We start from the raw sequence: 24,510 nt of genomic DNA on the forward strand, positions 1-24,510 counted from the left end.
AGAGAAGGGATTCACGGGCAATGAAGGCAAATCATTCCACCCAGGAAATTAACAAAACAATACGTTATACAACATGCATTATACAAGCGTATTATAAAAAATACTACTACACAAATAATAAAAAGCGTTGCAATAGACTATTTAAAAGCTAACCTTTTTGTTATAACAAAAAACTATTCCATAGTGTTATACTCATCCATTGGTTTATAATTACCGGTCGTTAGCGTCGGGTAACAAAAATAATTTAAAAGGCAGATAAAGACATTTATTTATGTTTTTTTTATCATTATTTGTTTTGTTTATTTTGATAACAAAAAAGAAGAAGGGTCTTAAAAATTTATTGATAACAAAATATAAGATGAATGCTCTTAGAAAAAGAAAATAAGATAATGTGTCCATGATTCGTTCAAATGAAAAAATTGAGTGGGAGTTGTAAAACTATAGAATATAGGGGTGAAAGTTGTAAGGAATAAAAAATTAGTGGTAAAAATAAAAAGCCTATAAAGTGTACTGTAGGCAAGATTGTTTTGAAATGTATATATTCTAAGGAAAATGATAAATCTTCCTAACCAATTCTCTTAAAAATCATCCTAATATATCTACTTGTTAACCCATGTAATTCACTAATTCTCTTTCCTAATCTTACTCTTTGATTTTTCACATGTCACGATCCTATTAATTAAAAGAATTTTTAGGCTAAACAATTAGGAGAATTGATCATTACCCATATACTAATTATCACGGAAAGTAGTCATAATAATGTAATTTTATTCTACATAAATAAAACATGAAATTCATCTAACTATGAGTTAATATGTTAAGTACATTTGAACTAATGAAGGCCGGGTGTAAAGTGTAAACTATTATTGTATGATTCGTATCAATCACTAAATAACAACTCCTATTTCACACATATTTTGTTCACAAGTTGAACAAAGAAAATCATGGTTTTTTTTTTTTTTTTTTCTTATAAACCTTTTCGAATATCCTTTTCTGCGTGTAGTGAAAACGTCACTAAAACAAGTGACCGATTTCCTTTTATGCTATCACATATACGGTTGCGCTCATTAAGTTAGTTAAATTCTATCGATCCTTTCATTTATATACATAGAGATATATATTATACTAGTTTTAATACTCGTACGATATACCTATTTATATTATATATATTGTATACAATGATTTTATACAATATCAATATTTAGAATTAATGGAGCTAGCTTGAAGACAATGTGACCAGACATATACTCTTATATTGGTCCAATGCAATATTTTTCCAAGTTTAATATATATTTGGAATTTCTATCCATGAAAAAAAAAGGAGAGAAAAAATTAAGTACAGTGAATACATACATAACAAAAGTCTAATATTCTAAATCTCTCATCTCGAGATAAATATTTTGGCTACATTTCTGCCTCTTTTATTACCGAATAATCTTCAATAAGCATGTAATCAGTACCATATATTAATTCTTTAACTTACACTCCAAGAGACCAAGTGACTCACTCTTAATGATTATAGTTTTAAAAACAACATAATTCATTATTTTGACAACAATATAATATGAACATATTATATATAACATAAGATGTAATAAAACGAAAGTTTGTAAATTTTAAAACAATCACCGTAATGGATACATATAATATGTATTATGTGAATAACAATAAGTAAAAAATATATGATCACAAAAATTGAAGGGAAACGAAAACTAAGAATCAATATGAGATTGTTTATTTGGTAGTCCACATTACATTTCAAACAATGTAAATTAGATACTATTATTTTCAAGTATCAAAACTTAAAAGAAAAGTTAAAAACAAAAAAAAAAAGAAAAAAAGCTAAGGTTCCGGAAAAAAATTGTTTTTTTTTTCTTGATTTTGTTTCAAAGCAAAAGAGAAAAATAAGAAACTTAAGAATTAAGGGGAATTCTAGGAATCATATGATCATATAGATCGATTCAATATATTTAGCTCTTTTTATAGATAGATAAGTTGTATTTGATATTAAATATGAAGCTCAAAAGATACAGATAAACTCAAAATAATAAAATATTTAACAAATTAAAAATCACACGTGTCAATCAAATAATACGTCATAAGTTGTTCAAAAAATACTTCAATAATCCTGATTTGTAGTATATTGATATAGAGTTATGATGGAGTGACAAACATTTTACAAACATAAGTGACATGTGAGATGTTTAAATCAAGCAAGATTTGAAAAGAAGAGAGAGAATACATAGAATTAATTTAATTGATGAAAGTTGTGTTTATAAAGATTTGTATGTAAAAAGTTTGTACACTTAAAATTACTCATTCTTTTTAAAATAGTTTTTTTTATATTGACTTTCCTTTTATGAATAGCCAGTTTCTAGCATAGTATGTAAGTTGATCCATAATCAAAATGTTATGAATTCAAGTACCACGTACAATTAATTAACGGTCCTTGGTTATTCGGAGGTGACGCTCCTAGTTGGAGCCTAGATAGACCAAATGATTGTTGATACTATATTACTAAGCTCCTATAAAGAAATATTATACACTCATATGTACTGTTTTTGAAGGGATAGAGGGGTCACCAATGTTGTGAGCTCGTGTGATTGAACTATATGTTACTTATTATGATAAATTTGATAATACGTTATGACTATGTATAATGATGTTTATCTCGTTTATTTACTATTCATAACAAATATGACAAATTTAGTAAAGCATATCCACAGGAGACAAAAGATACACAAATGCAAGATGCGTCATTGTCTATTGCTTAGCCAGGTGGTGTTGTGGTAGTGATATGGTTTTGTGAGAGTGACCGGCCCTATGAATGAATTGATGATGAATTAAGGTGAATTCCCCAAACAAAGGCAAAAGAACCTAAAACACACTAGTATTATAGATAGCTAGATAGAAGCACATGATGATGATTCCTACACTACAACACACATAGAGCTCTTCATGAAAATTTGTGGGGTTCACTAATTAACCAACAACCCACGTGATCGAGCTTTTACTCCAAATAATCTAGAGCCATATGATTTTCATGTTCACAACTTATCCCTTTATCGCTTTGAAGCATATATATAGGTTCAAATAGTTAAAGTTGACATATGTTATGTTAAGAGTTAAAAAGCATTACTACGTATATATGTCGTTTAATGATGTTCATATTAATTATAAAAAATTGATTGTATGCATAAATGTGTTGTTATGGATATTGTGTAATTTTACATCCATAGAATTGTTTCATTCTATACATAGCTTGTCCATTGAAGACAAATAATAAAGAAAAGGTGGCCGGATGCATATTCGAAATTTTTCATAATAGTACACTCGAAAAGGAGATACGTCTTATGTTTCATCCATACAGAAATATATGAGATTTTACTATCTCGTCCTTACTGTTTATAATTGCTAACTATATATAGTAGCGAATATTCTATTAATGTTTCTGTTATTCTAGATACTATGACTATCAGTTGTTTAGACGCTATCGTATACACAATACACACGTACGTACACTTGAAATACAATATGATTCTAACCTATGCGCTTTTCGAGCCAACTAACCCAATACGACCCCGTCCAAGGATCTTTGGTTTAGAGAATCAATCTAATAGCTCAAACCACCGTATCAGAGTTTGTCTGTTTTGACTACCTCACGGTTTTGTTTCTTCCAAAACGCTGATAGGGAAGGTATAACAGCCCCTTATTAGGAAACTTTCGTTCCCCTCCTCGGACAATGTGGGATGTTACAATCAAGCTGCTAAAAAGTTGCGGATATTAATTTCATAATATAGATAGGATATATAGACATTTTATTTTATTAGTTTTTTTTGTTATTAAAAAAACATAGAGTAGCCCGCGTTTAAATCTTACTAGGTAACATTTCAAATATCCGTGTAATTTGAGAGTAAGAGTATAATAGTTTGATGTTCGAAGGAATGAAAATAAATTTAGTTTTTTCCAAAAGAAAGTTATTAATAGGGAAAACTCATTTGTTTACCGTTTACGGATATAAACTTATCATGTATTTGTCATAAAATTAACGGTGATTTGATGGATACTAAAAATATTAGTATCCTGTTTACACTTACTTTTAGACACCTTAAACTTACTCTTGTAACGTTACTCTTTATGTTTGTAAACATTTTTAACATATACATTTTTAGAAGCAACTGAAAGATGAGAAGAAATACAGGAAGCACATGGTATAGTATTAAAAGGTCCATGAATATCACTACCCACATCTCTGACTATGGAAACTTGAATTTACAGACAATACATAAATGCTTCACTATCTTTTCTTTGCTAAAAAACACATTCTACACCCCCAACTACCTTCCAAAAAACACAACAAAACAATTTTTACTAGCAAATCTATCTATTGATATATATATCCGGATATCCCTACTACCTATAGTTGTCAAACTCGTACGAGTTACGAGTCGAGTCAAAATTAATCAAGTGAAAACGAGGTGACTCGGTGTTAGACTCGTTTTGCTCCAGACTCTTAGCATGACTCGTGTTTTGTTTTGCGAGTCGGTACGAGTCATACTCTAAGTCACGAGTCACAAAAATAATTTTTTTATTTTTAATTTATTTTTATTTTTTTAAAAAAAAACATAACTCTTCTATATGCTTTCAAATTTGATTTTATTTTAATAATGTTTACTATTTTAGTATAATATATCAATACAATACAATATTTCTACAATAAAAACTTATATATAATTAATAAATTTTATATTATCAAATATTCTAACTCTTACGATTCGAGTCATGTGTCAATTCACGAGTCGAAAAATTACATTTCGAGTTGAGTCAAAAATACCGAGTCAATAAGATAACTATGCTACGTCTATACAATTATCTCAATTACAAGGTGAAGTATGAGTTTCTTAAAGCTTTATAGTGAGCTACCAATTCTATCTCTCTTTTTTTCTATATCGAAGTTATCAAGTCTAGGTGTTTCGAGCTTGAGATCTTGTAAAATTGGTGTGAAGGGCGTAACGAGCTAGACTTGTATATGCATAGAGAATGCGATAATGTATTTGTTTCGTTGATTTATTATTAGAGACAGAAATTCGTCACTTAAGTTAGTTGTGACATTTGGTTTAATACTCTGCTACAAGTTCACGACTACAACTATTATTATTATCAATTATGTCAGAATCCAACTGTTCAAGGCTTGAAGCATATATACATTTACACTAAATTAATTAAATTATAAGTTTTACATGTTAATCATTGTTCAACAAAACCATCTTTTCTTTTGGATATATATATATGTAGCTCCACTCCTGATTGTGGAATATGGTAACAGTCAATCACAATTGCCAATTGGAAAATGTCATATCAAAAGAAAAGAAAAAGTAGTAGAGGCAGGCATATATAAAGAAGATGAATTTAAACTGGTAAGGTTTTACTTTCCTTAAATGTGTGTTCCTTAAATTATCAAAAGATATCCATTATCTTAAAACAAGTACTATAAATTCATGATGGCTACTTTAAAAGATTCATAAACAAATAATCATCAATAACTTACCAACAATTCTAAAAATCGAAACCTCTTCAAAACATAATCAATTCACTATTATTTTAGAATTATTTTTATTTATTATCTGCGTCTTCAACGAAAGAAAACCAAATTTCATATCAGAGCGGATTTGACATAGTCAATACGTTTCTTGATCATATATCGTTGCGTTCTGTTTTGAACAGATTCTGTTTATATATATATATACACACTATATATATCATACATAATCTTTGCTATAGATATGGACATCATGGTAACAAGTATATATCGAATGAAAAATAACAAATAAAAGAAGAGACGGTATTTGAACAATGACGTACTTGAATGAAAAGTAAAAAAAAAAAAAAAAAAAAGAGTGAAAAAACATAGACATAAAAAAGAAAAAAACTTGACAGAATTAACAAAGTATTTCAATATCATGAGTTGGGTGACGGCCGATTATTCAAACTGAGGTGACCTAAAATTCCGGAGCCGGCAGTTGAACTAGAGCCACCAGATAAGAGTTCAACAAGGGCTGCCATGGCTTTAACTTGCATCTCAAGTGCAGGTATATAATCAGTTGCTTCTTCTAATACAACCGGCAATGACTGTTTGTTGCAACCGGGTACCAACCCACCAAGAACACGTGCTTTCCTTTGTATAGACGGTAAATTCTTTGTTTTCAACCTCAATATACTCACTTTCGGTTTCTTTAACCGGCTATTCCCGGTTGCACTAGCTGCTATCAAACCTCTCTGTCTTTTGTTTTTCTTAATAAATTTGAGCTTGAGTTTGTTTTTAAGAATAGCCCGACTCCATCGTGTTCGGCCTTTAGCCGTTACGGCCAGCATTCGGTCTGCGGCTTCACGAATAATAGCTCGGTCTTGGCTCGGGTGATGTTTGACATTATTATTGTTTGACCTGTTGGCTCGGACTTGACGTAAGGCTTGTAATAACTTGGAGCTGTAAATTTGGTGTTGTGTTTCTGATTTCCATGATGGATATATGGATTGATTTATACAATTATTATTACTATTTTTGTTGTTGGAGTGTTTTTGGAACTTCTTCCGCTTTCTTCGCTTTGACGAATCGCAATTGTTGTTTGTTATTTGATTCGGAATGAACGATGTAGATTCCATATGTATGTATATAATCCTAGCTTCCTCCCTATATGAAGCACTGGCTGATTCAGATGGATCAGTTTTTAGAATAATTACAATTCTAATATGACCAAACAATAATCGGTTCCTGGAGAGATTCATAAGAAAGTAAGTCAGATGCATCAACAATAATATAGATTCGAATATGAATTTTAATGAATGAATATTTACAATTCTATTCGATTCAGCTCTTTTCCGGCTTATTTCAATTCTAATAATTCCAATATATTGTTATCACGACTAAAAATGAACAATGAGTTCATAAACTCAACAATTAGACAAAATGAACTTAGAAACCGAGATGCAATTAATCAATTGCTTAAACATAAGGAAATAGATCAATGATGATATATACAAATAGAGATACGATAGATATAAGAAGAAAAAAGGAAAAGAATTATTACCTTGAAGAAGTAGTAGTGTGATGTGAAGAGAGAAAAAATGAAATGAAAAGAATGGATGAATGAATGAATGGATATACAAATGGGAAGGATGTATGTATGTGTGATATGTATATATGTAAATATAAATAAATAAATAAAAATACTACTCGTAATTGGGAGTGGGGGTGGGGTGGTGGGATATAAAGGAAGGAGAGTAGGAATCACATGGGAGCACGCCTTGGCCAGTTCTTTTAAATCCTTTCATTTTGAATATATATTTTTCTGTTTTTGCCCCCTCCATGTTCGTTGCTTTACAATATGGGCCCCCTTTGTTTTTTGGATTTTTATATTGGAGTAGTGGTGGCATGGGCCCCAGTAACCATTAGGTAGCCTAAACCTCGTGGGCTCCTGGCCTTCTTCCGTTTACCTCTCCCGCCTAATGGCCATTATCTTTTTATAAGTATCCATCAATTATTGATGTTTCGTTGTTTTTAGTTTTTAATCATGCTCTTGCTAATAATAAAAAGATGTCTATTGTGTTAATTATTATGTTAACCATTTGTCCATGTGTAGATAAACAAAGGCATGTACCAAACAAAGCGACTGATTACATTTTGATCTAAACTGATATGTTATGAGAATTTTGTTTCGATGATTTTTAAGAACAAATCCTAGAGCCGTGTTGTTAATTCCTTAGGTTGTGTTTTGAGACAAAACATAAAGAAGGGGAGAAAGACATCCACAAAATACAAGAAGGGGTAAACAAAATATAGTTGTCTTCGTAAGATATCTAATTCTAAAAGAAAAAAGAGAGGTGATTACGAGATTTTCTTCTAACACCTAAAAGCTATCATGTTTGATGGTAGTTTTTATGAATAACAAAGGAATAAGGTTATGTTTACAACGACCCGGAATAGCGGTGAAGTGTTCCAGTTAATTGTATCAATATTTTATTTTTGGTACCAACTGATACCGCCACCATATGATCATCTGGGCTTACAGATGAAGGCTGCAAGTTACAGGTTCAAATCTTGCTAAAGGCAAGAGGAGAAACTATATCTAGTGAGTAATGTGTGAGAATGGTGAGTCACCAGGAATGAGTTCTATGCGATGTGCGCTTTGGATACCAAAAAAATACATGAGACCAGAAAGTTCGCACTTATTTACCCTCTTTTATCTTATTTTTGGTTATCTAGTTGTTGTAAAAAGTTTTTTTCTCATGGCTTAAATGGCTATCTAGTCCTACATGAGTGATGTAATTTTTTCATCAGAGCTTTACTAAAGTCTTTTTAGTAAGTTATACCACTAACAAAGAGTTGAAAATAAAAAAAATACTCGTAATGACTTTTTTGAACGCAAATTTGGGCTCAACATTTTGTTCACAATAGACTTTAAACCCAAAACTTTTCACTATTAGATTTCACCATATACCAATCTATGTATCTATTGATGATTGGTATAAAATCCAAAGTTCTCACTAGGTTTAAGAACACTATTAAAAAAACGAAACCAGTAAGACAGATTAGTGCAACATTGGTTTTAGTATAAATAAAGGGTCGTTCTAGACAGGATATAACATAACTATTTAATAAAATTTTGATACATAATTTATTTTATAAAATTATGATTTTCAACTAGATCCCAAGATCTACATAGGAATGCTCTAAATCTGGAGAGGAATTATGAAAATAAAACAAATGAGGAAAGCCATATACCCCGTCTGAGAAACTCAAGAAAAAATTGACCCAAAGAGGGAAAAGCCACATACTTGTCTGTCACTGATTTTCGGAGTTATATAGACTTACGGCTAACGGCAACGGAAACGGAAACGGTACCCAATCCTGGCAAAGCCTACGATAATACTCATCACCGTCCCAAAATCGCATCACCACAACCACCGGCTCGATCTCTCATCACCACCCTCACCGCCTCCATTAGCTTTATACTTTTAGGCAATCACCTCCCCTTTGTGAGGGTTATATGTTTCACAGTCTTACACGTTTTTACGTTAATAACAATCCGACTATTAGTCTTAATTCTGTAAAACAATCTTACTTTTTTTTCTTATGTTTATCATAAATATGCAACAAAAAGACTAAAAGAACATGAACTTGTTTGGAAGGTGTGAACAATAAGACTGTTCGGAGTGAGGCTCCCTTGAGCCCGACGTCGCCCCATGCCGCCTCACTGCCGCCCGGCACATTGCCCCGAGGGGCGGCAAGTGCAAAATAAAATTGAGAGCAGAAGAAATTTGTCGCCCAAATTGTTTGTATTTTTAAAAAATTTCAACCGTTACCCCATAGGTTTTCAACCGTTTCTTTTTTTTTTTTACAAAAAGAAAAAATTTTAATTTACCCCCTTTTAAATACTCGTCACTACTTCCTCATTATTATACTTATCTCTTCCATCTTTTCTCTCTATATTTTACAAATTCTTTCATTTTTCATCTCTATAATCAAATGGCTTGGACTCGATCCAAAGAAATAAGTTTGACACGAGCATGGGATGATGTGTCAGATGACCCGTTGTGCAGTAACTACGAAAAGGAACTACGTTTTGGTCGAAAGTGACCCATCTTATCCTCACTTATGAAAACCAACCATTGACCTATCGAAATTCAGAGGCGGTGGCCGCTAAATGGCACCGCATACACACAAACATTCACGTATTCGATATGATGTTCAATCGTGTGAACCAAGGTCACGACGATGAACACGGTGCAATGGTTGAAATAACTATGGCCGGGTACGCGAAGGTATCTCGAAACAATTTTCATCACGTGGAGGAGTGAGAATTGGTACGAAGCAATCCGAAGTTTAAGAATATGTAATCCTTTAGTTGTAATGTTTGGAATAATTGTTTGTTTGTATTGTGTGATATTTGGAATAAATGTTAGTTGTGTTGTGTGACGTTTTGAATAAAAGTATGTTTTTTTTATATAAATTAGTATAATGTATGTCTTATATATATTATTTATATTTATAAAATCAAAAACAAATAAAAAATAAATTAAAAGGGGTTTCCCCAAAGAGATGTCTCACCCAAAAAAAGGAAGGATATCTCTTAGGGGAACCCCGCCACATGCCGGAAGTCTCCCCGTGGGCACTCTTAATAGCCTAAGGTGTTGACAATTTAACATCGACTAAGATTAGTAAATGGGCAAATGGACCGTGACCATCTTACTGAAAAAATTTGGCTTTATTCGAATATACCAAACAGTTTCTTTGTACTTTTAAATTAGACATCAAAATTACCAATATCCCAACAAAATAGTAGACTGATAGCTAGGCTGATTCTTTGCTTCTTTCATTTTTCATTCATGTAATTGACAGCTTTCTTCTCACAAAATGTACTTCGGTTGCCTTATCAATACACAAAATTAAGTACAATATTGCATGTACTCTATACTATCCTTGTAAAAATTTAAATACATTAAATTGATTATTCTGTTTTAAGCCGTACATATTAGTTATATGAAATAATTTTATTCTAATAAATAGGAAATCACATCTTTGATCAAATAAAATGTAAACTAATAATCAAAATTAATTCATATCGTAAACTATGATCACTTGCTAACACGCCAACACAACCACTACATATAAAGCCGACACTAAGCGAAAACGGCTAGCATCGTCCCACTAGCAGAGTATTCTCGCCGACGAAGATTTATAAATTGAATTATCGTCAAGCATTGTGTGGGCAGTGTTGCTAAATACTCCGTATCATCTCTCATTTACATAACACTAGCCAAGTAGTTATAGTCATGATTTTGTCTATGAATATACACTTCAACAAACGATATTTAATCCCATCAAATATAGGTGTAAGCAATCATACTTCTCCCTGAGGTTAAAGAGACTGCTAATTTCTAATAAATTATATACACATATTAGCTTGATTAGCTTAGCTCAAATTGAAGATTTTTTTCAAGTTTTTGCACGATAGGTAACAAGCGAGTCATTCCCCTGCTTATTATAACATTTTATCTTGATTGATCAAAAGAGATATATACATATATTTACTTATTAACATGCTATCACTAACAATAACAATGTAATATGTTGTTTTACTTCTTATTAAAGATATACGAACATGCATGTTTTTGAGTGTGGGGATTCAATGATTTATGATGAAGAAAAGAAACGAGAAAAGGTGCACTTGCATGTGCTTATTTTATTTATTTCATAGAATTTTGGAATATAAAAGATTTGTGTGGAAATTAAAAGGTTTAAGGGATTTGTGGTGCGTGGTTGGTTATTGGCTCCATATTTCCTGCCAATGTCCCTGCTCATCCATCCAAAAATGATGATAGCATGATTGATTTTTGCAATAAGATTCAGCGTATGGGGTACATATAACTTTGTATACCTAGATATAAAGGCAATGTTAACTTGGTCATCTCTAACTCATAAAACGAACGGGTTTTTCCTATTCAGGTTATTCAAAAAGGATCCGTCTTTAACTTGAACGTATAGGACCTAACCAGGATATTCATATGACCATTTCCGAAACCATTCCTTATCCCCCAATATGTTTACCTAGTCAGGTTCGAGCGTGGAACAATTTTTTCAAGACATGAAGATGCATAAACACTAGATCATCTTTAGAGGGGAGTGAGTGGACACGGGAAACTCAATCCCCGATGGCGGCACCGCGCGGGCACACCGCCCCCGGTGTTTTACCGATGGAGAGAAACCCAAAAACGGGGTTGTTCACCGCAAAGGGCGGGGGGTGGGGGGGGGGGTAGAAGGAGAGAGGGGAGGAAGAAGGGTTGTGATTGGATGAAAAAGATAGTAAAGGTAACAAGGGGGGGGGGGGGGTGTTAAGAAGGAGAGAGAGGGGAGGAAGAAGGGTTGTGATTGGATGAAAAAGATAGTAAAGGGGCCCACCTTTGGAAAACAAAAAAAGAAAGATTTTTTTTTATTTAATTATTTACCTTTACCTTTTTCACTATAAAAACTTAACCTTGTTAACACAGAACACACACAAATTCTACCATTCTTCTTTCTTTTCTACCAAATTTATAAAAAATGGATCCAAAGAAAAATAAAAAAAAGCCCCTCCTTAAAAAATAACTGAAGTCTCGACAAGGGGATTTCCGCTTTTTCACCGACTCTCATTCCCACATCATCGATCTGTATCAACTCGAACTCATTCTTAACGAGAAACGTGAAATCGCTCAAAAGAACGAATGGAAATGTGACTTCTAGAATTTATTATTTATTTATTTCAGTTTTATTTTTATTTTTTAGGAAATGTGTGTGTGTATTTTTTTTAAGTATTGTAATGTTATTGTTTTAGTTTTTAATGAATGTTTAATGTTTTTATCTATATAGTTTTTAAAATTATATAATATTAGAAATAAATGGAAAAAAAAATGATAAGGTGAAGATTGGAGGAAGATGGAGGAAAATGACTCCAATGATTTAAGGAAGACTGAGGAAAATTGAAGTGAGAGATTTTGATTGGCAGTAAAGTTTAAGAAACCCCCTTTAGTAATTAGAAAAAAAGTATAATACAAAGATATGAAGTTAGATGGGAAACAATGACATGATAATACGTGAATATTGGGATCCAAATTGGACTTTTCAATAATTTGGCTAATAGTTATATACTTAACTTTGTTGTTTGTCTATACATGTTTGGATGTATATCTTATCTTACAAAATGCAATAAACATGGAAGACATGAATAGGTTTAGTTCACTATACACAAACGACACATATACACAATTAGATTAATTAGATGCCTCTAGTTAATTTGGGTTTACTTTTAAATTAATAAATATACCTTTGTATCATGTGCACTTAACATGTGAAATGTGTGTTTACAATTACTAAGTTGAATATGGATCATTGAGTTAATTATTGTAATCTATTTTTTCGTTTTCGTTTTCATTGCCTCTTATAAGGCTCCATACATTAATGAAAGAAGCAATTATAGAAAATATATATATATAATAACAATAAAAAGCAAGGCAGTATGATTCCACAGAGCATTTGCCCCTTTGTATGCGACCATCATTTTAAAGGCTCGGCAACATATAAAATAAAAGATAATGAAGTACAACTTGGTTTGATAGCCTATACAATGAATCAAATATATTATTACTACGTATATTATATGTAACAGATTTTGACCCTTTTTTTTGACTTATTACAAGGTATAAAATAAGGCAGACAAATTTGCAAATGGATTATGGATGACTGATGCATTGTCAACAGTTATGTCAATGAATGGGTTACATGTGTTTAATTTTGTAGTTCTTTTTTCTTTTATAAACTTACAATTTTAGAATCGAGCTCATTTATATCAGCTAAGATTCTATCTGATTTACCTATTTTCCTTTATTTTGTTCTATAATACAAATAAGCATTCCAAACTTCTTGATTGCACTGCCAGCAACAAGTTGACGAAAAGATGTAATGTAGGATCACAGATCTCACAGTTGAGACGTATTACCCAAAAACATGTCGCGTCTTACCAAATCAAAGACTAAGAAAACACAAAAAATGTGAACCTTATAAAGGCGTAATAGTATACTAATTGGCAATTTGATTTAGCCTAAAAAAAAGCATGACCTGAAGTCCTGAACACGTTTAGCCACACTGTTTTAAACAATTTCAATACAGATTACCTAACAGCAAATTCACCACGCGTGCACCCTAGGTTATACAATGTATATGATTATGATATCATAAATATATAGATTCCGAAATATGTAACCTAAAACTTAGTCTCTTTGAGATGCCAGTGCAAAAAGAGAGGAAAAAGAAAAGATGCATAATCATGTCAACATTAAGTTTTACACCTATAACCATTTTGATTCAAAAGACTCAAGATGCCACTTGTATTAATCACCATTAATAAAGAGATTATTCATTATTCCAGATGACAACATCACAAATGGACCCTTAGAAAGACAGGTTTAAGTCACAAGCAATCAAACAATTATGCACTAAGGAGTTAACTTAGATTAGCAGCAAGTTTAGGTTCTCTAGAGCTTCAAACGTAAGCTTCAACTTACCAAATGACCTGTATGCTCATAGTATTAGTCCTTCAAGTCATCAAACAGTTATCGAAAAGGTAAGTTGTAGAGTCAATTAGTTCCTCAAGAATCAGATATGTTGGATATTTAGCTGTAAACAGTTACAGGTATTGATGATTATACACAACATTGATCTGCTATAGCAAAATCATTTCAAACTAAAAACAAGATCACCAATCTAAAACCTTGAACCAAATCCCAAAATCTAATCAAATTTATATGAGAAATACAAGAAATAAAGATTAAAACGGCAATAAGATAGATAGCGACGTAAATTACAAGATTAGTCTGTAATTAGCTATCATTCATAACTAGTTCCACTTGTTTAATATATGTGTTAAACACAAGGTCCAAATTAGATACAGATCAAATATGTCCATAAACTGACAGATAGATTTAACCTTATGGATTTTTGTATCTTAAAAACAAAAGGTCTTGTCTTTTTCTGGTCAGTCAATTATTGTTGTGGCATATTCTATGGCAATAAAGTCGTTATTATAAACTAACACTTTCAAATGTTTATTGAAGTTTAATTGGATTACAACAAGTGCTTATGTATAAGTACAGCTAAGTCTGAGTTCTAAAGTAGATTAAAGTACTAAGGATAATGAAGATTAGCATTAGATAATGTTGGTAAACCAGCCAAAAAAGAGTGGTTTTACTTTGATCCAAAATAGCAATAATTAGTATCAAACAGTTCTGTTGGGCATCATTATTGGTGGGTTGGATTCTTTACCAATATTTTGTTTCAAATAAGGAAAAATCACATGTTAAAATTCTTGTTGTCAATCTATGGATGTTAATTGGCAATTTGTTACAATATACTAAAATATTTTTAGCTGAAATTCAATTTGTGAAATATTTTAGAAAGATTCAATAACTTGAATAAGTTTAACTGCTACTTTTGGAGATTTGTGGTTTATTTCAGTATCCTAACTTACCGTATATTCCTTTCGGGCTGATCCATACCCTAGTTTATGTTTTCAGGGTGGGCAATGACTCAATGAGACAAAGTGACAGACACTATTATATAGAAAAAATTTATCCCTTGGTAACTCTATAGACTCATAATAGTTAATAGTAGTGAATGATTTACCTCTCCCAGATGACCTTCTAAATCTACAAAACTAGAATGTTATACCAAGGCGAAAAAGGAAAGAGAATCTACAATACGTAACTAGAATTACAGCTCATTACAACTTAGCTAAAACGTTTTTTTTTTTTAATATACCTAACTAAGTCTATTCCCAGAAGTTCATTCAGATAGCTGTCATATGAACATGAGATAAATTGTGGTATCCAATTGTGGTAAATTATAATACGGGGCTAGGGTTCCTTATTACCTTTTTTTTAACATGAGATAAATTGTTATCAAAATCTAACTCATAATCGAGTCCAATCAGGAAATATAACAAGTGGTAACTTGAAAACTCATCCAAATTTATAAATCCAAGTATAAAGTTGTTATCAAAAGACAAGATGAAGTGGGCGTCATTCAAACTAAATCGTGTTATAATTGGATTAAATCTCTTTGATGGTGCACTAGGATGCCTTACTTTAGAAGATTAAATGAAAAAACCAACTAAATTCGAGAAAAAACATGGGATATGACATAACAATAGGACAAAATGAAGTGGAGCCCATGGAACACTAATGGGACTACACCATGTTACGACATTGAAATAAATCTGCTTTAATAAAATGCTATTGGCTAAAGGAAGAAAAAGGATCCCACTAATCACATGGGTGATTATCATTGAAACAATATCATATAATGCTCCTTTTTCTTAAACACAAATGCCAAAGTGAGGGCCTTCTAAACTTTGTTTGGTCTTTAGTATTGATCGTTCATTCAAAGTTCACCTTGGAAGTTTCCTATATGCTAATACAAGCTTAATTATTACTACAAAACATTTTTATAATGAAGATCAAGTAAATAAATAATCATCATATATTTTAGGTTTAGATTTTGATAAACATTATAGATTAATCGATCATATTGATTTACATTCGTTCTATTTTTTGATTAAACTAGATAAGATGATTGTCAATTTAAAAAAAAAACGACAGAGATAAACAGTCGGTGGAAGAGAATAGTCATGTTCAAAAGCAATCTTGAAATTTAGGTTAGCTAATTAGATTCTTTAAAAAACTACGTAATTGATGATACGTAATTAAAACCTCATAATGACCATGTATTGAAGGATACTATTATCAGATAAATATAAAAACCATACTAAAGAAACTTCCATGAAGAGATGAGTTTCTACTTAGATGATGTAAGCGGTCTAACCAGTTCGTAACGGTTTCTAAATCATTTCTCTGACCACCTCCAAGAAGACATCATTATCCTACTCTAATAACCATGAAGTCCTGAGCAAGTATCCTACCAATTTTTAAAATTTCTTTTGTTTACATAATGTTTAGTAGTTGATTAAATGTTATGATTGCCTTCATTATGAAGGTTTTTCATATTTTACAGATATGGTTTATCATGGTTGGGTCAAAAAGAGCTACAATTAAAGCATAAAACTCCAAAATTCTCGCCATTTCAAATGTCAAATTACTATTCTTTCATATATCTAATCAAGATATTAACATCAAACACAGTTTTCCAAACAAGTCATGGGTCTTCAGACAAGTCCTTTCAAGTTATTAACATGCATCATATGTCTACTGCATTCACATAATAGGTACAGTATAATTCCTTATGAAGTAAATCTATTAGTGAATTAAATATGTGAACGAATTATAAGGAAATAAATCTATTAGTGAACACTGAATATAAAACAGAGGAGTGCAAATATCAAAGGTACCTTTAATAGCAAAATTCACCTACCAGATTACATAGGTAACCATACATGTTGCATAAACTTTTCATAGATTGATACTTTTGTAAAACATCGTACATATTCTAAATTTGTTTCTTACGATAGTGTATTACCTAATGAGATAGTACCAAATGTGTGTTTGGCGAAAGTTTCACCTTATTGTATGTAGTTTCTGGTTTCGTGAAAGATTTAAAGTCAACTAACAGAACGTGTTAGAAAGAGCAAAAGGCATAATTAGAATCTTACAGTGGACACTCCTTTAGGTTGGTGGAGGGCCATGATACGAGCTTTGACCATCCGAAAAGAGGAAGAAACCAGCAGGAATAGCAAGCATTCCCAACACAAAGCACAGCAGCACAATCGTTACTTTCTTTGGAAAGAGTTTAACCACCTTGTCCTCCTCGTCATGCAAGCTACAAAACTCTTCAGATACGGTTTTAACCAATATATCCAAAAGCTTCTTATATGGTGGATCAATCTCAGCCGAATGCAAAACCTGAAACATAGATAGCCTTAGATGCTTTACTAATGATTCTAGCTTAATTGAACTTGTCTCTTCTGTTGTAGTCCCACTATGAATGACTGAATCAACGAAAACCACATCAGCTTCATCAGTTATTGGGGATGATTGTGGAGTCTTTTCACCAGTTGTTATGCATGACAATGGAGTCCCTTCTACAGAACTAGCCGTAGTAGTTGATGGCGAAATGAATTCATTCAAAGATACAATGTAGCTCTGAAACATTGAAGAGTAAATCTAAATTATACAAGTAGTAAATTAAAACCTAAGAGAAATAAAGGATTAATTGTATACAAAAAGCAGTAAAACGATGCAAGTTTAACAAATATCTTTCAATGCAAATTTAGATCTAATTATAGTAATGCATGTTTTAAACAGCAATATGGTTACTAACCTGCGAGATGTAAAAGTAATACAACACATAAGTGATTCTACTACAATTGCATATTACAATACCCATTATGTGTCACAGATATAACCCCTACTCAGTTGTGACTTGAAACAAATACCAACATAAGTAATACATCACTTAGACAGTTGGACACGAACATATACTCTAGGCGTCTTTGTATTTTAATTAGCAAGCATCACAATATCCCCCACTATCTCAAGCTCACCAACTTTCTAGATCCCCTTTGCTTAGCTCTTACAAACATACAGCAGTAACCATCTCACCAAGTTCTGCATCATACTAACTTTTATAGTAAGTGCAAACCTTTTTAATTAAACCTGTGAATAGTAAGTGCAAACCTTGAAGTCCACATATGAATCATCCATGTGTTGGTTCAAAGTACAACACTAATTCTGCATAGTTAGATGCATCAGCTTCAACCATCAAATTCAAATCCGCTTTGAAAGACTGTACTTAGATTTGCATCTTCAACTCTCTTGTTATGCCCTTGTAAACAGCAGTAGTCTTTAAAAGCATAAACACGTAACTTCACATCTCATACCATCTATTCGACCATCAGACCATGGTTTATGACTAGAGCCTCCAAAAAAACTCTCAGTCTCAAGTCTCAACCACAGAAACTATTCAAAGGCTCTAACATAAATTTAGGTTACGTGGAAAGAAAGCTACAACAAGTCAACAACACAACCCAAGTACAGGCATATGCACACACAAAGAAATTTTAGTCACACAAATGACAACTCCCCCCTTTAGAATTATATGTCAGTTTTTAAGGTATTTTAACTCAACATACAAGAAATCCACTCTCAATTTGCAAAACACAAGTACTTCCATGAACAACTCTGACATAAAGCTGTGCCTTGTTAATGCATTCCAAGCTTAAAACTATATCAATCCACGGAGTAAGTCAGAGCCGTGTCCTTCTACATTTTAACAACACTAACATGCAAGTATGCAACTCATCAATGATTCTACTAATAAGTGCTAAATGAGCTACATCGCTTGTCCAAACATTACATTGCATCCAGACAGTTTTTATGGAATACAATACTAATCATTCCTACATCCTAAAATACCTAAGCACCAAAAAAATGTATCCCGATATTATGACCGGATTGAAAGAAGACACGAACAATTACACTACTCACTCAATCTGAGAAGCAAATGCGAATTTCAAATCCAAATAACGTAAATTTTTCAACCCCCTATCCTTGAATTTTTCAACAAGGCTAAAACTAAACTCAACTAGATTTTGAAAGTGTTAAATGAGATGTCTATCATATACTGGTATGCTTGAAGATATAATTAACAGTACCATCACCAAACAGTAACTTCCCCGTTTTGTTTCAAAGATAAAATTCATAACAATTTTTAATTAAAGAAAACACAGTTTATAAGGAAAAACTGCAAATCAGATATGCTCAGATTAACATACATGTGCTACGTTCTAGCTTAAACTTATTTGAGCAGTTGACTAAGTCAAAATACCTAAAATTCAACTCAACTATCATTAAAACAGTTAACTGAACTGAATATATATACCTCCATAGATGGCTGATCATCTTCGAAAACAAACGAATAAGATTCCGGTGCAACTTTCTCTGGTTCCTCAAAAACTTGATTCTGATCAAAATCCAAGCTAGTTTTGCAGATCTGATACGCATCATCAAAATAATCAAATAACAAATACGAACAGATTCAAATAGAAAAATAAGCACAAATTCTAGTAATATAAGGACTGAAATTACATCAACAATAGACGGATCGGTATCAACTGCTTCTGAAACTGACGAGATCCGATTGGTTGATTCCTTGTCCGATAAATCCAATAAGATATCGTTTTCAGTAATCGGAGTGAAAACAGAATTCAAACTCTTCTTTACGTTCTGTTACATCATATCAATTGAATCTATTACTCCATTTAAAACATATCTCACACAACAAAAAAATATATCATATATTTTAATTCAAAACGACATCGTTATCAGTAATCGCCTAATCGGAATGAAAACGAAATTTCAGTTCTTACATACGCTATGTCGCATCAAATCAATTAGGTCTTCATTTCATATACAGGTGCATAGATACATATAAATATGTGTGTGTATATATATCTAACATCAAATCGAATTGAATAATTGTATATATAGATATTGAGATTGATTCACCTTTTGCTGGTGCTTTTTGGAAGAATTACTCTGTTTAGATTTGCGATTAGAAGAAACTGGAAATTGATCCTTCTTCAGTGTTTGAATTTCGTAATGATCCTCTCTCATCTTTTCTTTCTCTCTCTAAAACACACACACACACGTACAAATGGAGGTCTGTTTTTTAGCGCCAATATTTCGAAATTTTGTATCGATTTGAGAGGGATAGGTTTGGGCCAGTTTTCTTTCAAGTTGGGCTGGATATTGGTGACTTGACTCTTGAGTCATTAAGCCCTATAAATAGGCTGAGTTTTTTTGGTGAGACTTTGATTGTTAAAAATATTTCCACCGTGTGTTTAATTTAAAAGCATATCACCATTTTAAACTTTTATTTTTGGAAAAATTAACATTTGCCTTATTGCCTAGATAGTTTTGCTTTAGTTGTATATTGTTACAGTCCAAATGCTTTGATAATACAAATTCATTCGAAACATTATGAGTTTAGTACTAAATAAATTAGTTGATATCGACTACTAATTTTGATAAATTAGTAAATCAATAACTCGATGGGCAAAGGTTAAAAAGTAATTGTAAACTGTAAAAACTCAATTACTAGGTCATCAATTTTACCATACCCAATGTCAAGTGGGTCATCCATCATACCCAAACATTGATACTCTCTCTTGAATTAACCTTAATCATAATTACTTTATTTAGTGGATAATTATTCATGATCAGTAATTAACGTGACTATTTAACCCACTGCACCTTTGACATTCAACACTCACCCTTTCTATATATAGAAATTTGGTATTAAACATTTACCGAACTCTACTCTACCTAAAAAAACACATGAGCATATGTAAGTGATACTTGAAAGCCCTAATTTCCTTTTGTAACTTATTTTTCTTGCTAAAACTTACCACTATATTTTTAGGAAAATGATGAGAACCATTGATTTTGGTTTATGTACGTTTAATTTGTTAAGATATATGCATAATTTGTACTTTAAATTTATGCATGTTTTCTCCTAGCTAGATGGTTATCTTTAGTATATATTGAAGTAACATTTATACATGTCCATTAAAATAACTCTGTTTATAATTTCTTCAATATTTAATCATAACTTATAGTATATTTTTTACATCCGGATTTCATAAGTTCGGGTTCACAAGTTTTAGAATTTTATTCATTCGATCTAGCTACCATACTCATCGATTTTCAAAATACTTGCACTTATATGTGTTTATCATCAATTTCTAAGCAAAGTTGTTAAAAAACATTATATGTGTGTAGTGTATCGATAAATAAAAAACTTCACTAGTAGTTTATGTCATTGTGCGTGTTCATCTTAATTTTCAGGATAAGAGGAGTATAAAATGAAAAACACATATGTTATACTTGTAGCAATAGTTCTCCTAGCGATAACTCTTGAAGCCAAAGCAAGTAGGCCAAATCGAGAAGAGCGTAAGTTCATAGCCGACTCAAAAAGCTATAAAGGTCGTGATTGGAGCCAGGGCAAGAACAACGATCCTCATCTCGATCCTACAGAAGCAACTATGATGATGCAGGCTGCTAAAAGAGGGGATGGTACTAGTGGCATGAAAGAGAGTGATGGACAGGACAAAGGATCGTCCATTGACAATCACCACTACTTTCCTTGTGCTAAACAGTCTGAATGTGGTAATAAAATCCCTTCTTGAAAGACTCGTAAGTTTTATGGACGTGATTGCCAAGTGTAAATTAGTGTTTGTGATTGTTGCGAACAAAAATAAACCTTGTGTGTACGTGTGACAATCAAGAATCTTAGGTTGTTTGATTCCATCTGCTTAATGTCGAAGACATGGAGATCGAGTGAATTTGGCATTAATTTCCTCTTTGTAATATATTTTTATTACGTATCAAGCTTTGCTTTTGGTTTGTTTAGACATATCTTTATTATCTTTGAGGTGATTTAGTGTCATTTTTATGTAATTGTGATGATGTACTTAAGATCAAGAGAATTCAAATTAAGCTTAAAGGTATATATACGAGTTGAGGATTGTAGAGTGAACTATTTTAAATTTATCAGATCGAGCTCATTGATGAACTTACTACAACTGGCCGGGTTAGACAAGTTTGAAAAGTTATTCTTCGTTCTTCCAAGATATCATGCATGTACAAACCGAACTAGTATAATTAACGAACCTTTTATTAATTTGTTCAACTTGTTGGTGTAACGTACTTAAACTAGTAAGACCTACATTTTTCATAGCTTTTGCCTTTACATAGGTCTTAAACAGTCTAAAGTAGTTGATAATAGTGTATGTTCCCATATGTTAAGTAGTTACAATGCTGCTCAATTACTTAATTTGTATATGCACATTGAGCAGAATTAATATTACCAGGAGATGCAAAAGCAATATTCTTTTAGGTCAAGCGTTGAACAAATAAAATGAACTGTTTGTGTTTGTGTATTGATCAACATCTCAACTTGAGAAAAACACTAACAATTAATAGGGCGTAGTGAGTTATCATGCGAGGCTAAAATAATACTCTTATAACAGTTCATAATCTAGTTTGGATAGATTTGTTGATTGTATTCATCGAATCGTGCACTCACAACATATATCAACTGAATGAAAGAACTTTGAAAAAAAAAAAAAAAAAGTTGGCATCATTCACACAATACATCAATTGAAAAAAAACACTTTGACCACAACATAAAATTCCTCTTCTTTTTTGTTTATCTTTGTTTTCGGTAGATATGGCTTAATTCGTGAATGTGCCTGAATTATTACGCATATATAATTATCTACATCTCATCCCAAAAAATTTTTTCAAATAAAAAAAACGGCATGTTAATTAGTTCATCCCATATTCCCATTTAGTTACATGCTAATACTACTAATCTATGAGCATTCCACTACTAAAAACCTTTCATAATCATATAAGGTCATAAAATCCATTACATAAATTTTAACTCTTTTAATGACAACTTTGATATAAGTCTAGATCATGAAAGTTACTTTATTAGAATTTGTCTTTAACTATTTGAATGACATATCTTAATGATGATACGAAAAGTATTAAAAATAAGTACTATACATACGAGAGGAAAACGAGAGCAAACTTTAAATTTTCTTTGTTTTGTAAGTAGTATAACTAGTCCTAATACCCGTACAATGTACGCTAATTATATAGATAGTATCATAAAGAAATTCAAATATGCCACGTACATGATTCATGAGTATGATATATATTGTGGTTAAAGTAAACCATTGATCGAAGCTAAATTATATTAAAACTCAAATTTTTAAAGTCTTCATGTTAATAACTTATTATATGTAATATAAGTAATAGGAGTTGAAGAATTGAAATGGAAAAATAAACAATTTTATTAGTGAAAAAACGATCAATCAAATAAGGTTATAATGTGTTTGTATTTATAAGCCAAGAGTTAGAGTTTAATTCTAAGTCTAATAAGGAAATTGAATCCATATACAATTAAAAGGGCTAACTTAATAAAATAAATAAATTAAAATGACACATGTCGCTCAAGGATTACGCCACGTATCGGTTAAAGAACATCTTAATCTTGTTTTAGTTTATTAGTAGATACTCAAAAGTATTAACAGTAATAAAGGGTAAATCGGAGAGAACCTTTTATCTCCGATTCGTATTGGTAATGAAAGTTTGCAGTTTATTTCTACCATTCAACTTTAAGTTTTTTTCTTTTTATTTACTCACGTAATAAACTTAAATGTGAGAGGACAACACAATATTGATACTGCTACATGCATCATTTTCTCATAAAAATCTATATATACAAATAAAGAAGATGCATTTATCAAACAATTAGTACCACACACTATGGAATTTGTTCAGGGCTAATAATTTCAGGTGTGAAAGTAATCAATAATATATGGTGGTAGCATTCATTGGTGAACCCTAAAATGCAGACAGGAATTAGTGAGTAAAGTTTATTAAATATATAAATTCTAAATCATAGTTACTTATTAATTTTGTTAGTGCTAACTTTCTTATCCTTGCCACCAAACTCATTGAATTAACTTAACTTTATTATCTAGGGTCAAATCCATGTGAAAATACAATGTAGTCATATGGTTAAAGACAAAAATAAAACTCAAAATGTGGATAGATGTTTCAACTATTATTCAAAAGTTGCTTTAACTTATCTATAACTTCATAAGAACTTTTTTTTCAATAAACTGTTAAAACTTTGAGCCAATAAAACTTATGTGTATAAACTTATTAATATCATAAGCTGAAACTTATAGACTTGAATATATGGAATCCACACGACCATACTTAATTAACATGCTGTTATGACTTATGAGTAAGCGTCGTGCAAGGTTTCGATATTCATTTGAATGGGTCACTACTCGCTAATGTGAACAACTAAACAAGAAAATGGTGGGTCCAATAGAAACGGGCTATTTTAATTAATTTGGGCCTTACCCTATAATGCATCTAGCAAGCCTA

At 31.6% G+C, this 24,510-nt stretch overlaps 2 protein-coding genes across 4 annotated transcripts; both read right to left on the reverse strand.

Annotated features, from left to right (window-relative positions):
• Positions 1-5,895: 5,895 nt before the first annotated feature.
• Positions 5,896-7,191, reverse strand: LOC122604928 (transcription factor bHLH148-like). Its single transcript, XM_043777789.1, has 2 exons — positions 7,086-7,191; positions 5,896-6,769 (listed from the first exon to the last, which is right to left on the reverse strand). Exon 2 carries the CDS (start codon positions 6,658-6,660, stop codon positions 5,959-5,961), a length of 702 nt encoding a protein of 233 aa, XP_043633724.1. The 5' UTR covers positions 6,661-6,769; positions 7,086-7,191; the 3' UTR covers positions 5,896-5,958.
• A 6,725-nt stretch (positions 7,192-13,916) lies between these two features.
• LOC122585953 lies at positions 13,917-20,174 on the reverse strand. Of its 3 annotated transcripts, none has more exons than XM_043758070.1 (5): positions 20,047-20,174; positions 19,627-19,764; positions 19,421-19,531; positions 17,193-17,682; positions 13,917-14,102 (listed from the first exon to the last, which is right to left on the reverse strand). In XM_043758070.1, the coding sequence occupies exons 1-4, from the start codon at positions 20,152-20,154 to the stop codon at positions 17,206-17,208; spliced, it is 834 nt and encodes a 277-aa protein (XP_043614005.1). In that variant the 5' UTR covers positions 20,155-20,174; the 3' UTR covers positions 13,917-14,102; positions 17,193-17,205. The 3 variants fall into 3 exon arrangements, with proteins under 3 accessions (XP_043614005.1, XP_043614004.1, XP_043614003.1); XM_043758069.1 differs by lacking the exon at positions 13,917-14,102 and adding an exon at positions 14,115-14,206; XM_043758068.1 differs by lacking the exon at positions 13,917-14,102 and having other exon boundaries at positions 16,919-17,682.
• Between the last annotated feature and the right edge of the window lie 4,336 nt (positions 20,175-24,510).

Source organism: Erigeron canadensis, chromosome 1, assembly GCF_010389155.1.
Source record: "Erigeron canadensis isolate Cc75 chromosome 1, C_canadensis_v1, whole genome shotgun sequence".
NCBI classification, from domain to species: domain Eukaryota; kingdom Viridiplantae; phylum Streptophyta; class Magnoliopsida; order Asterales; family Asteraceae; genus Erigeron; species Erigeron canadensis.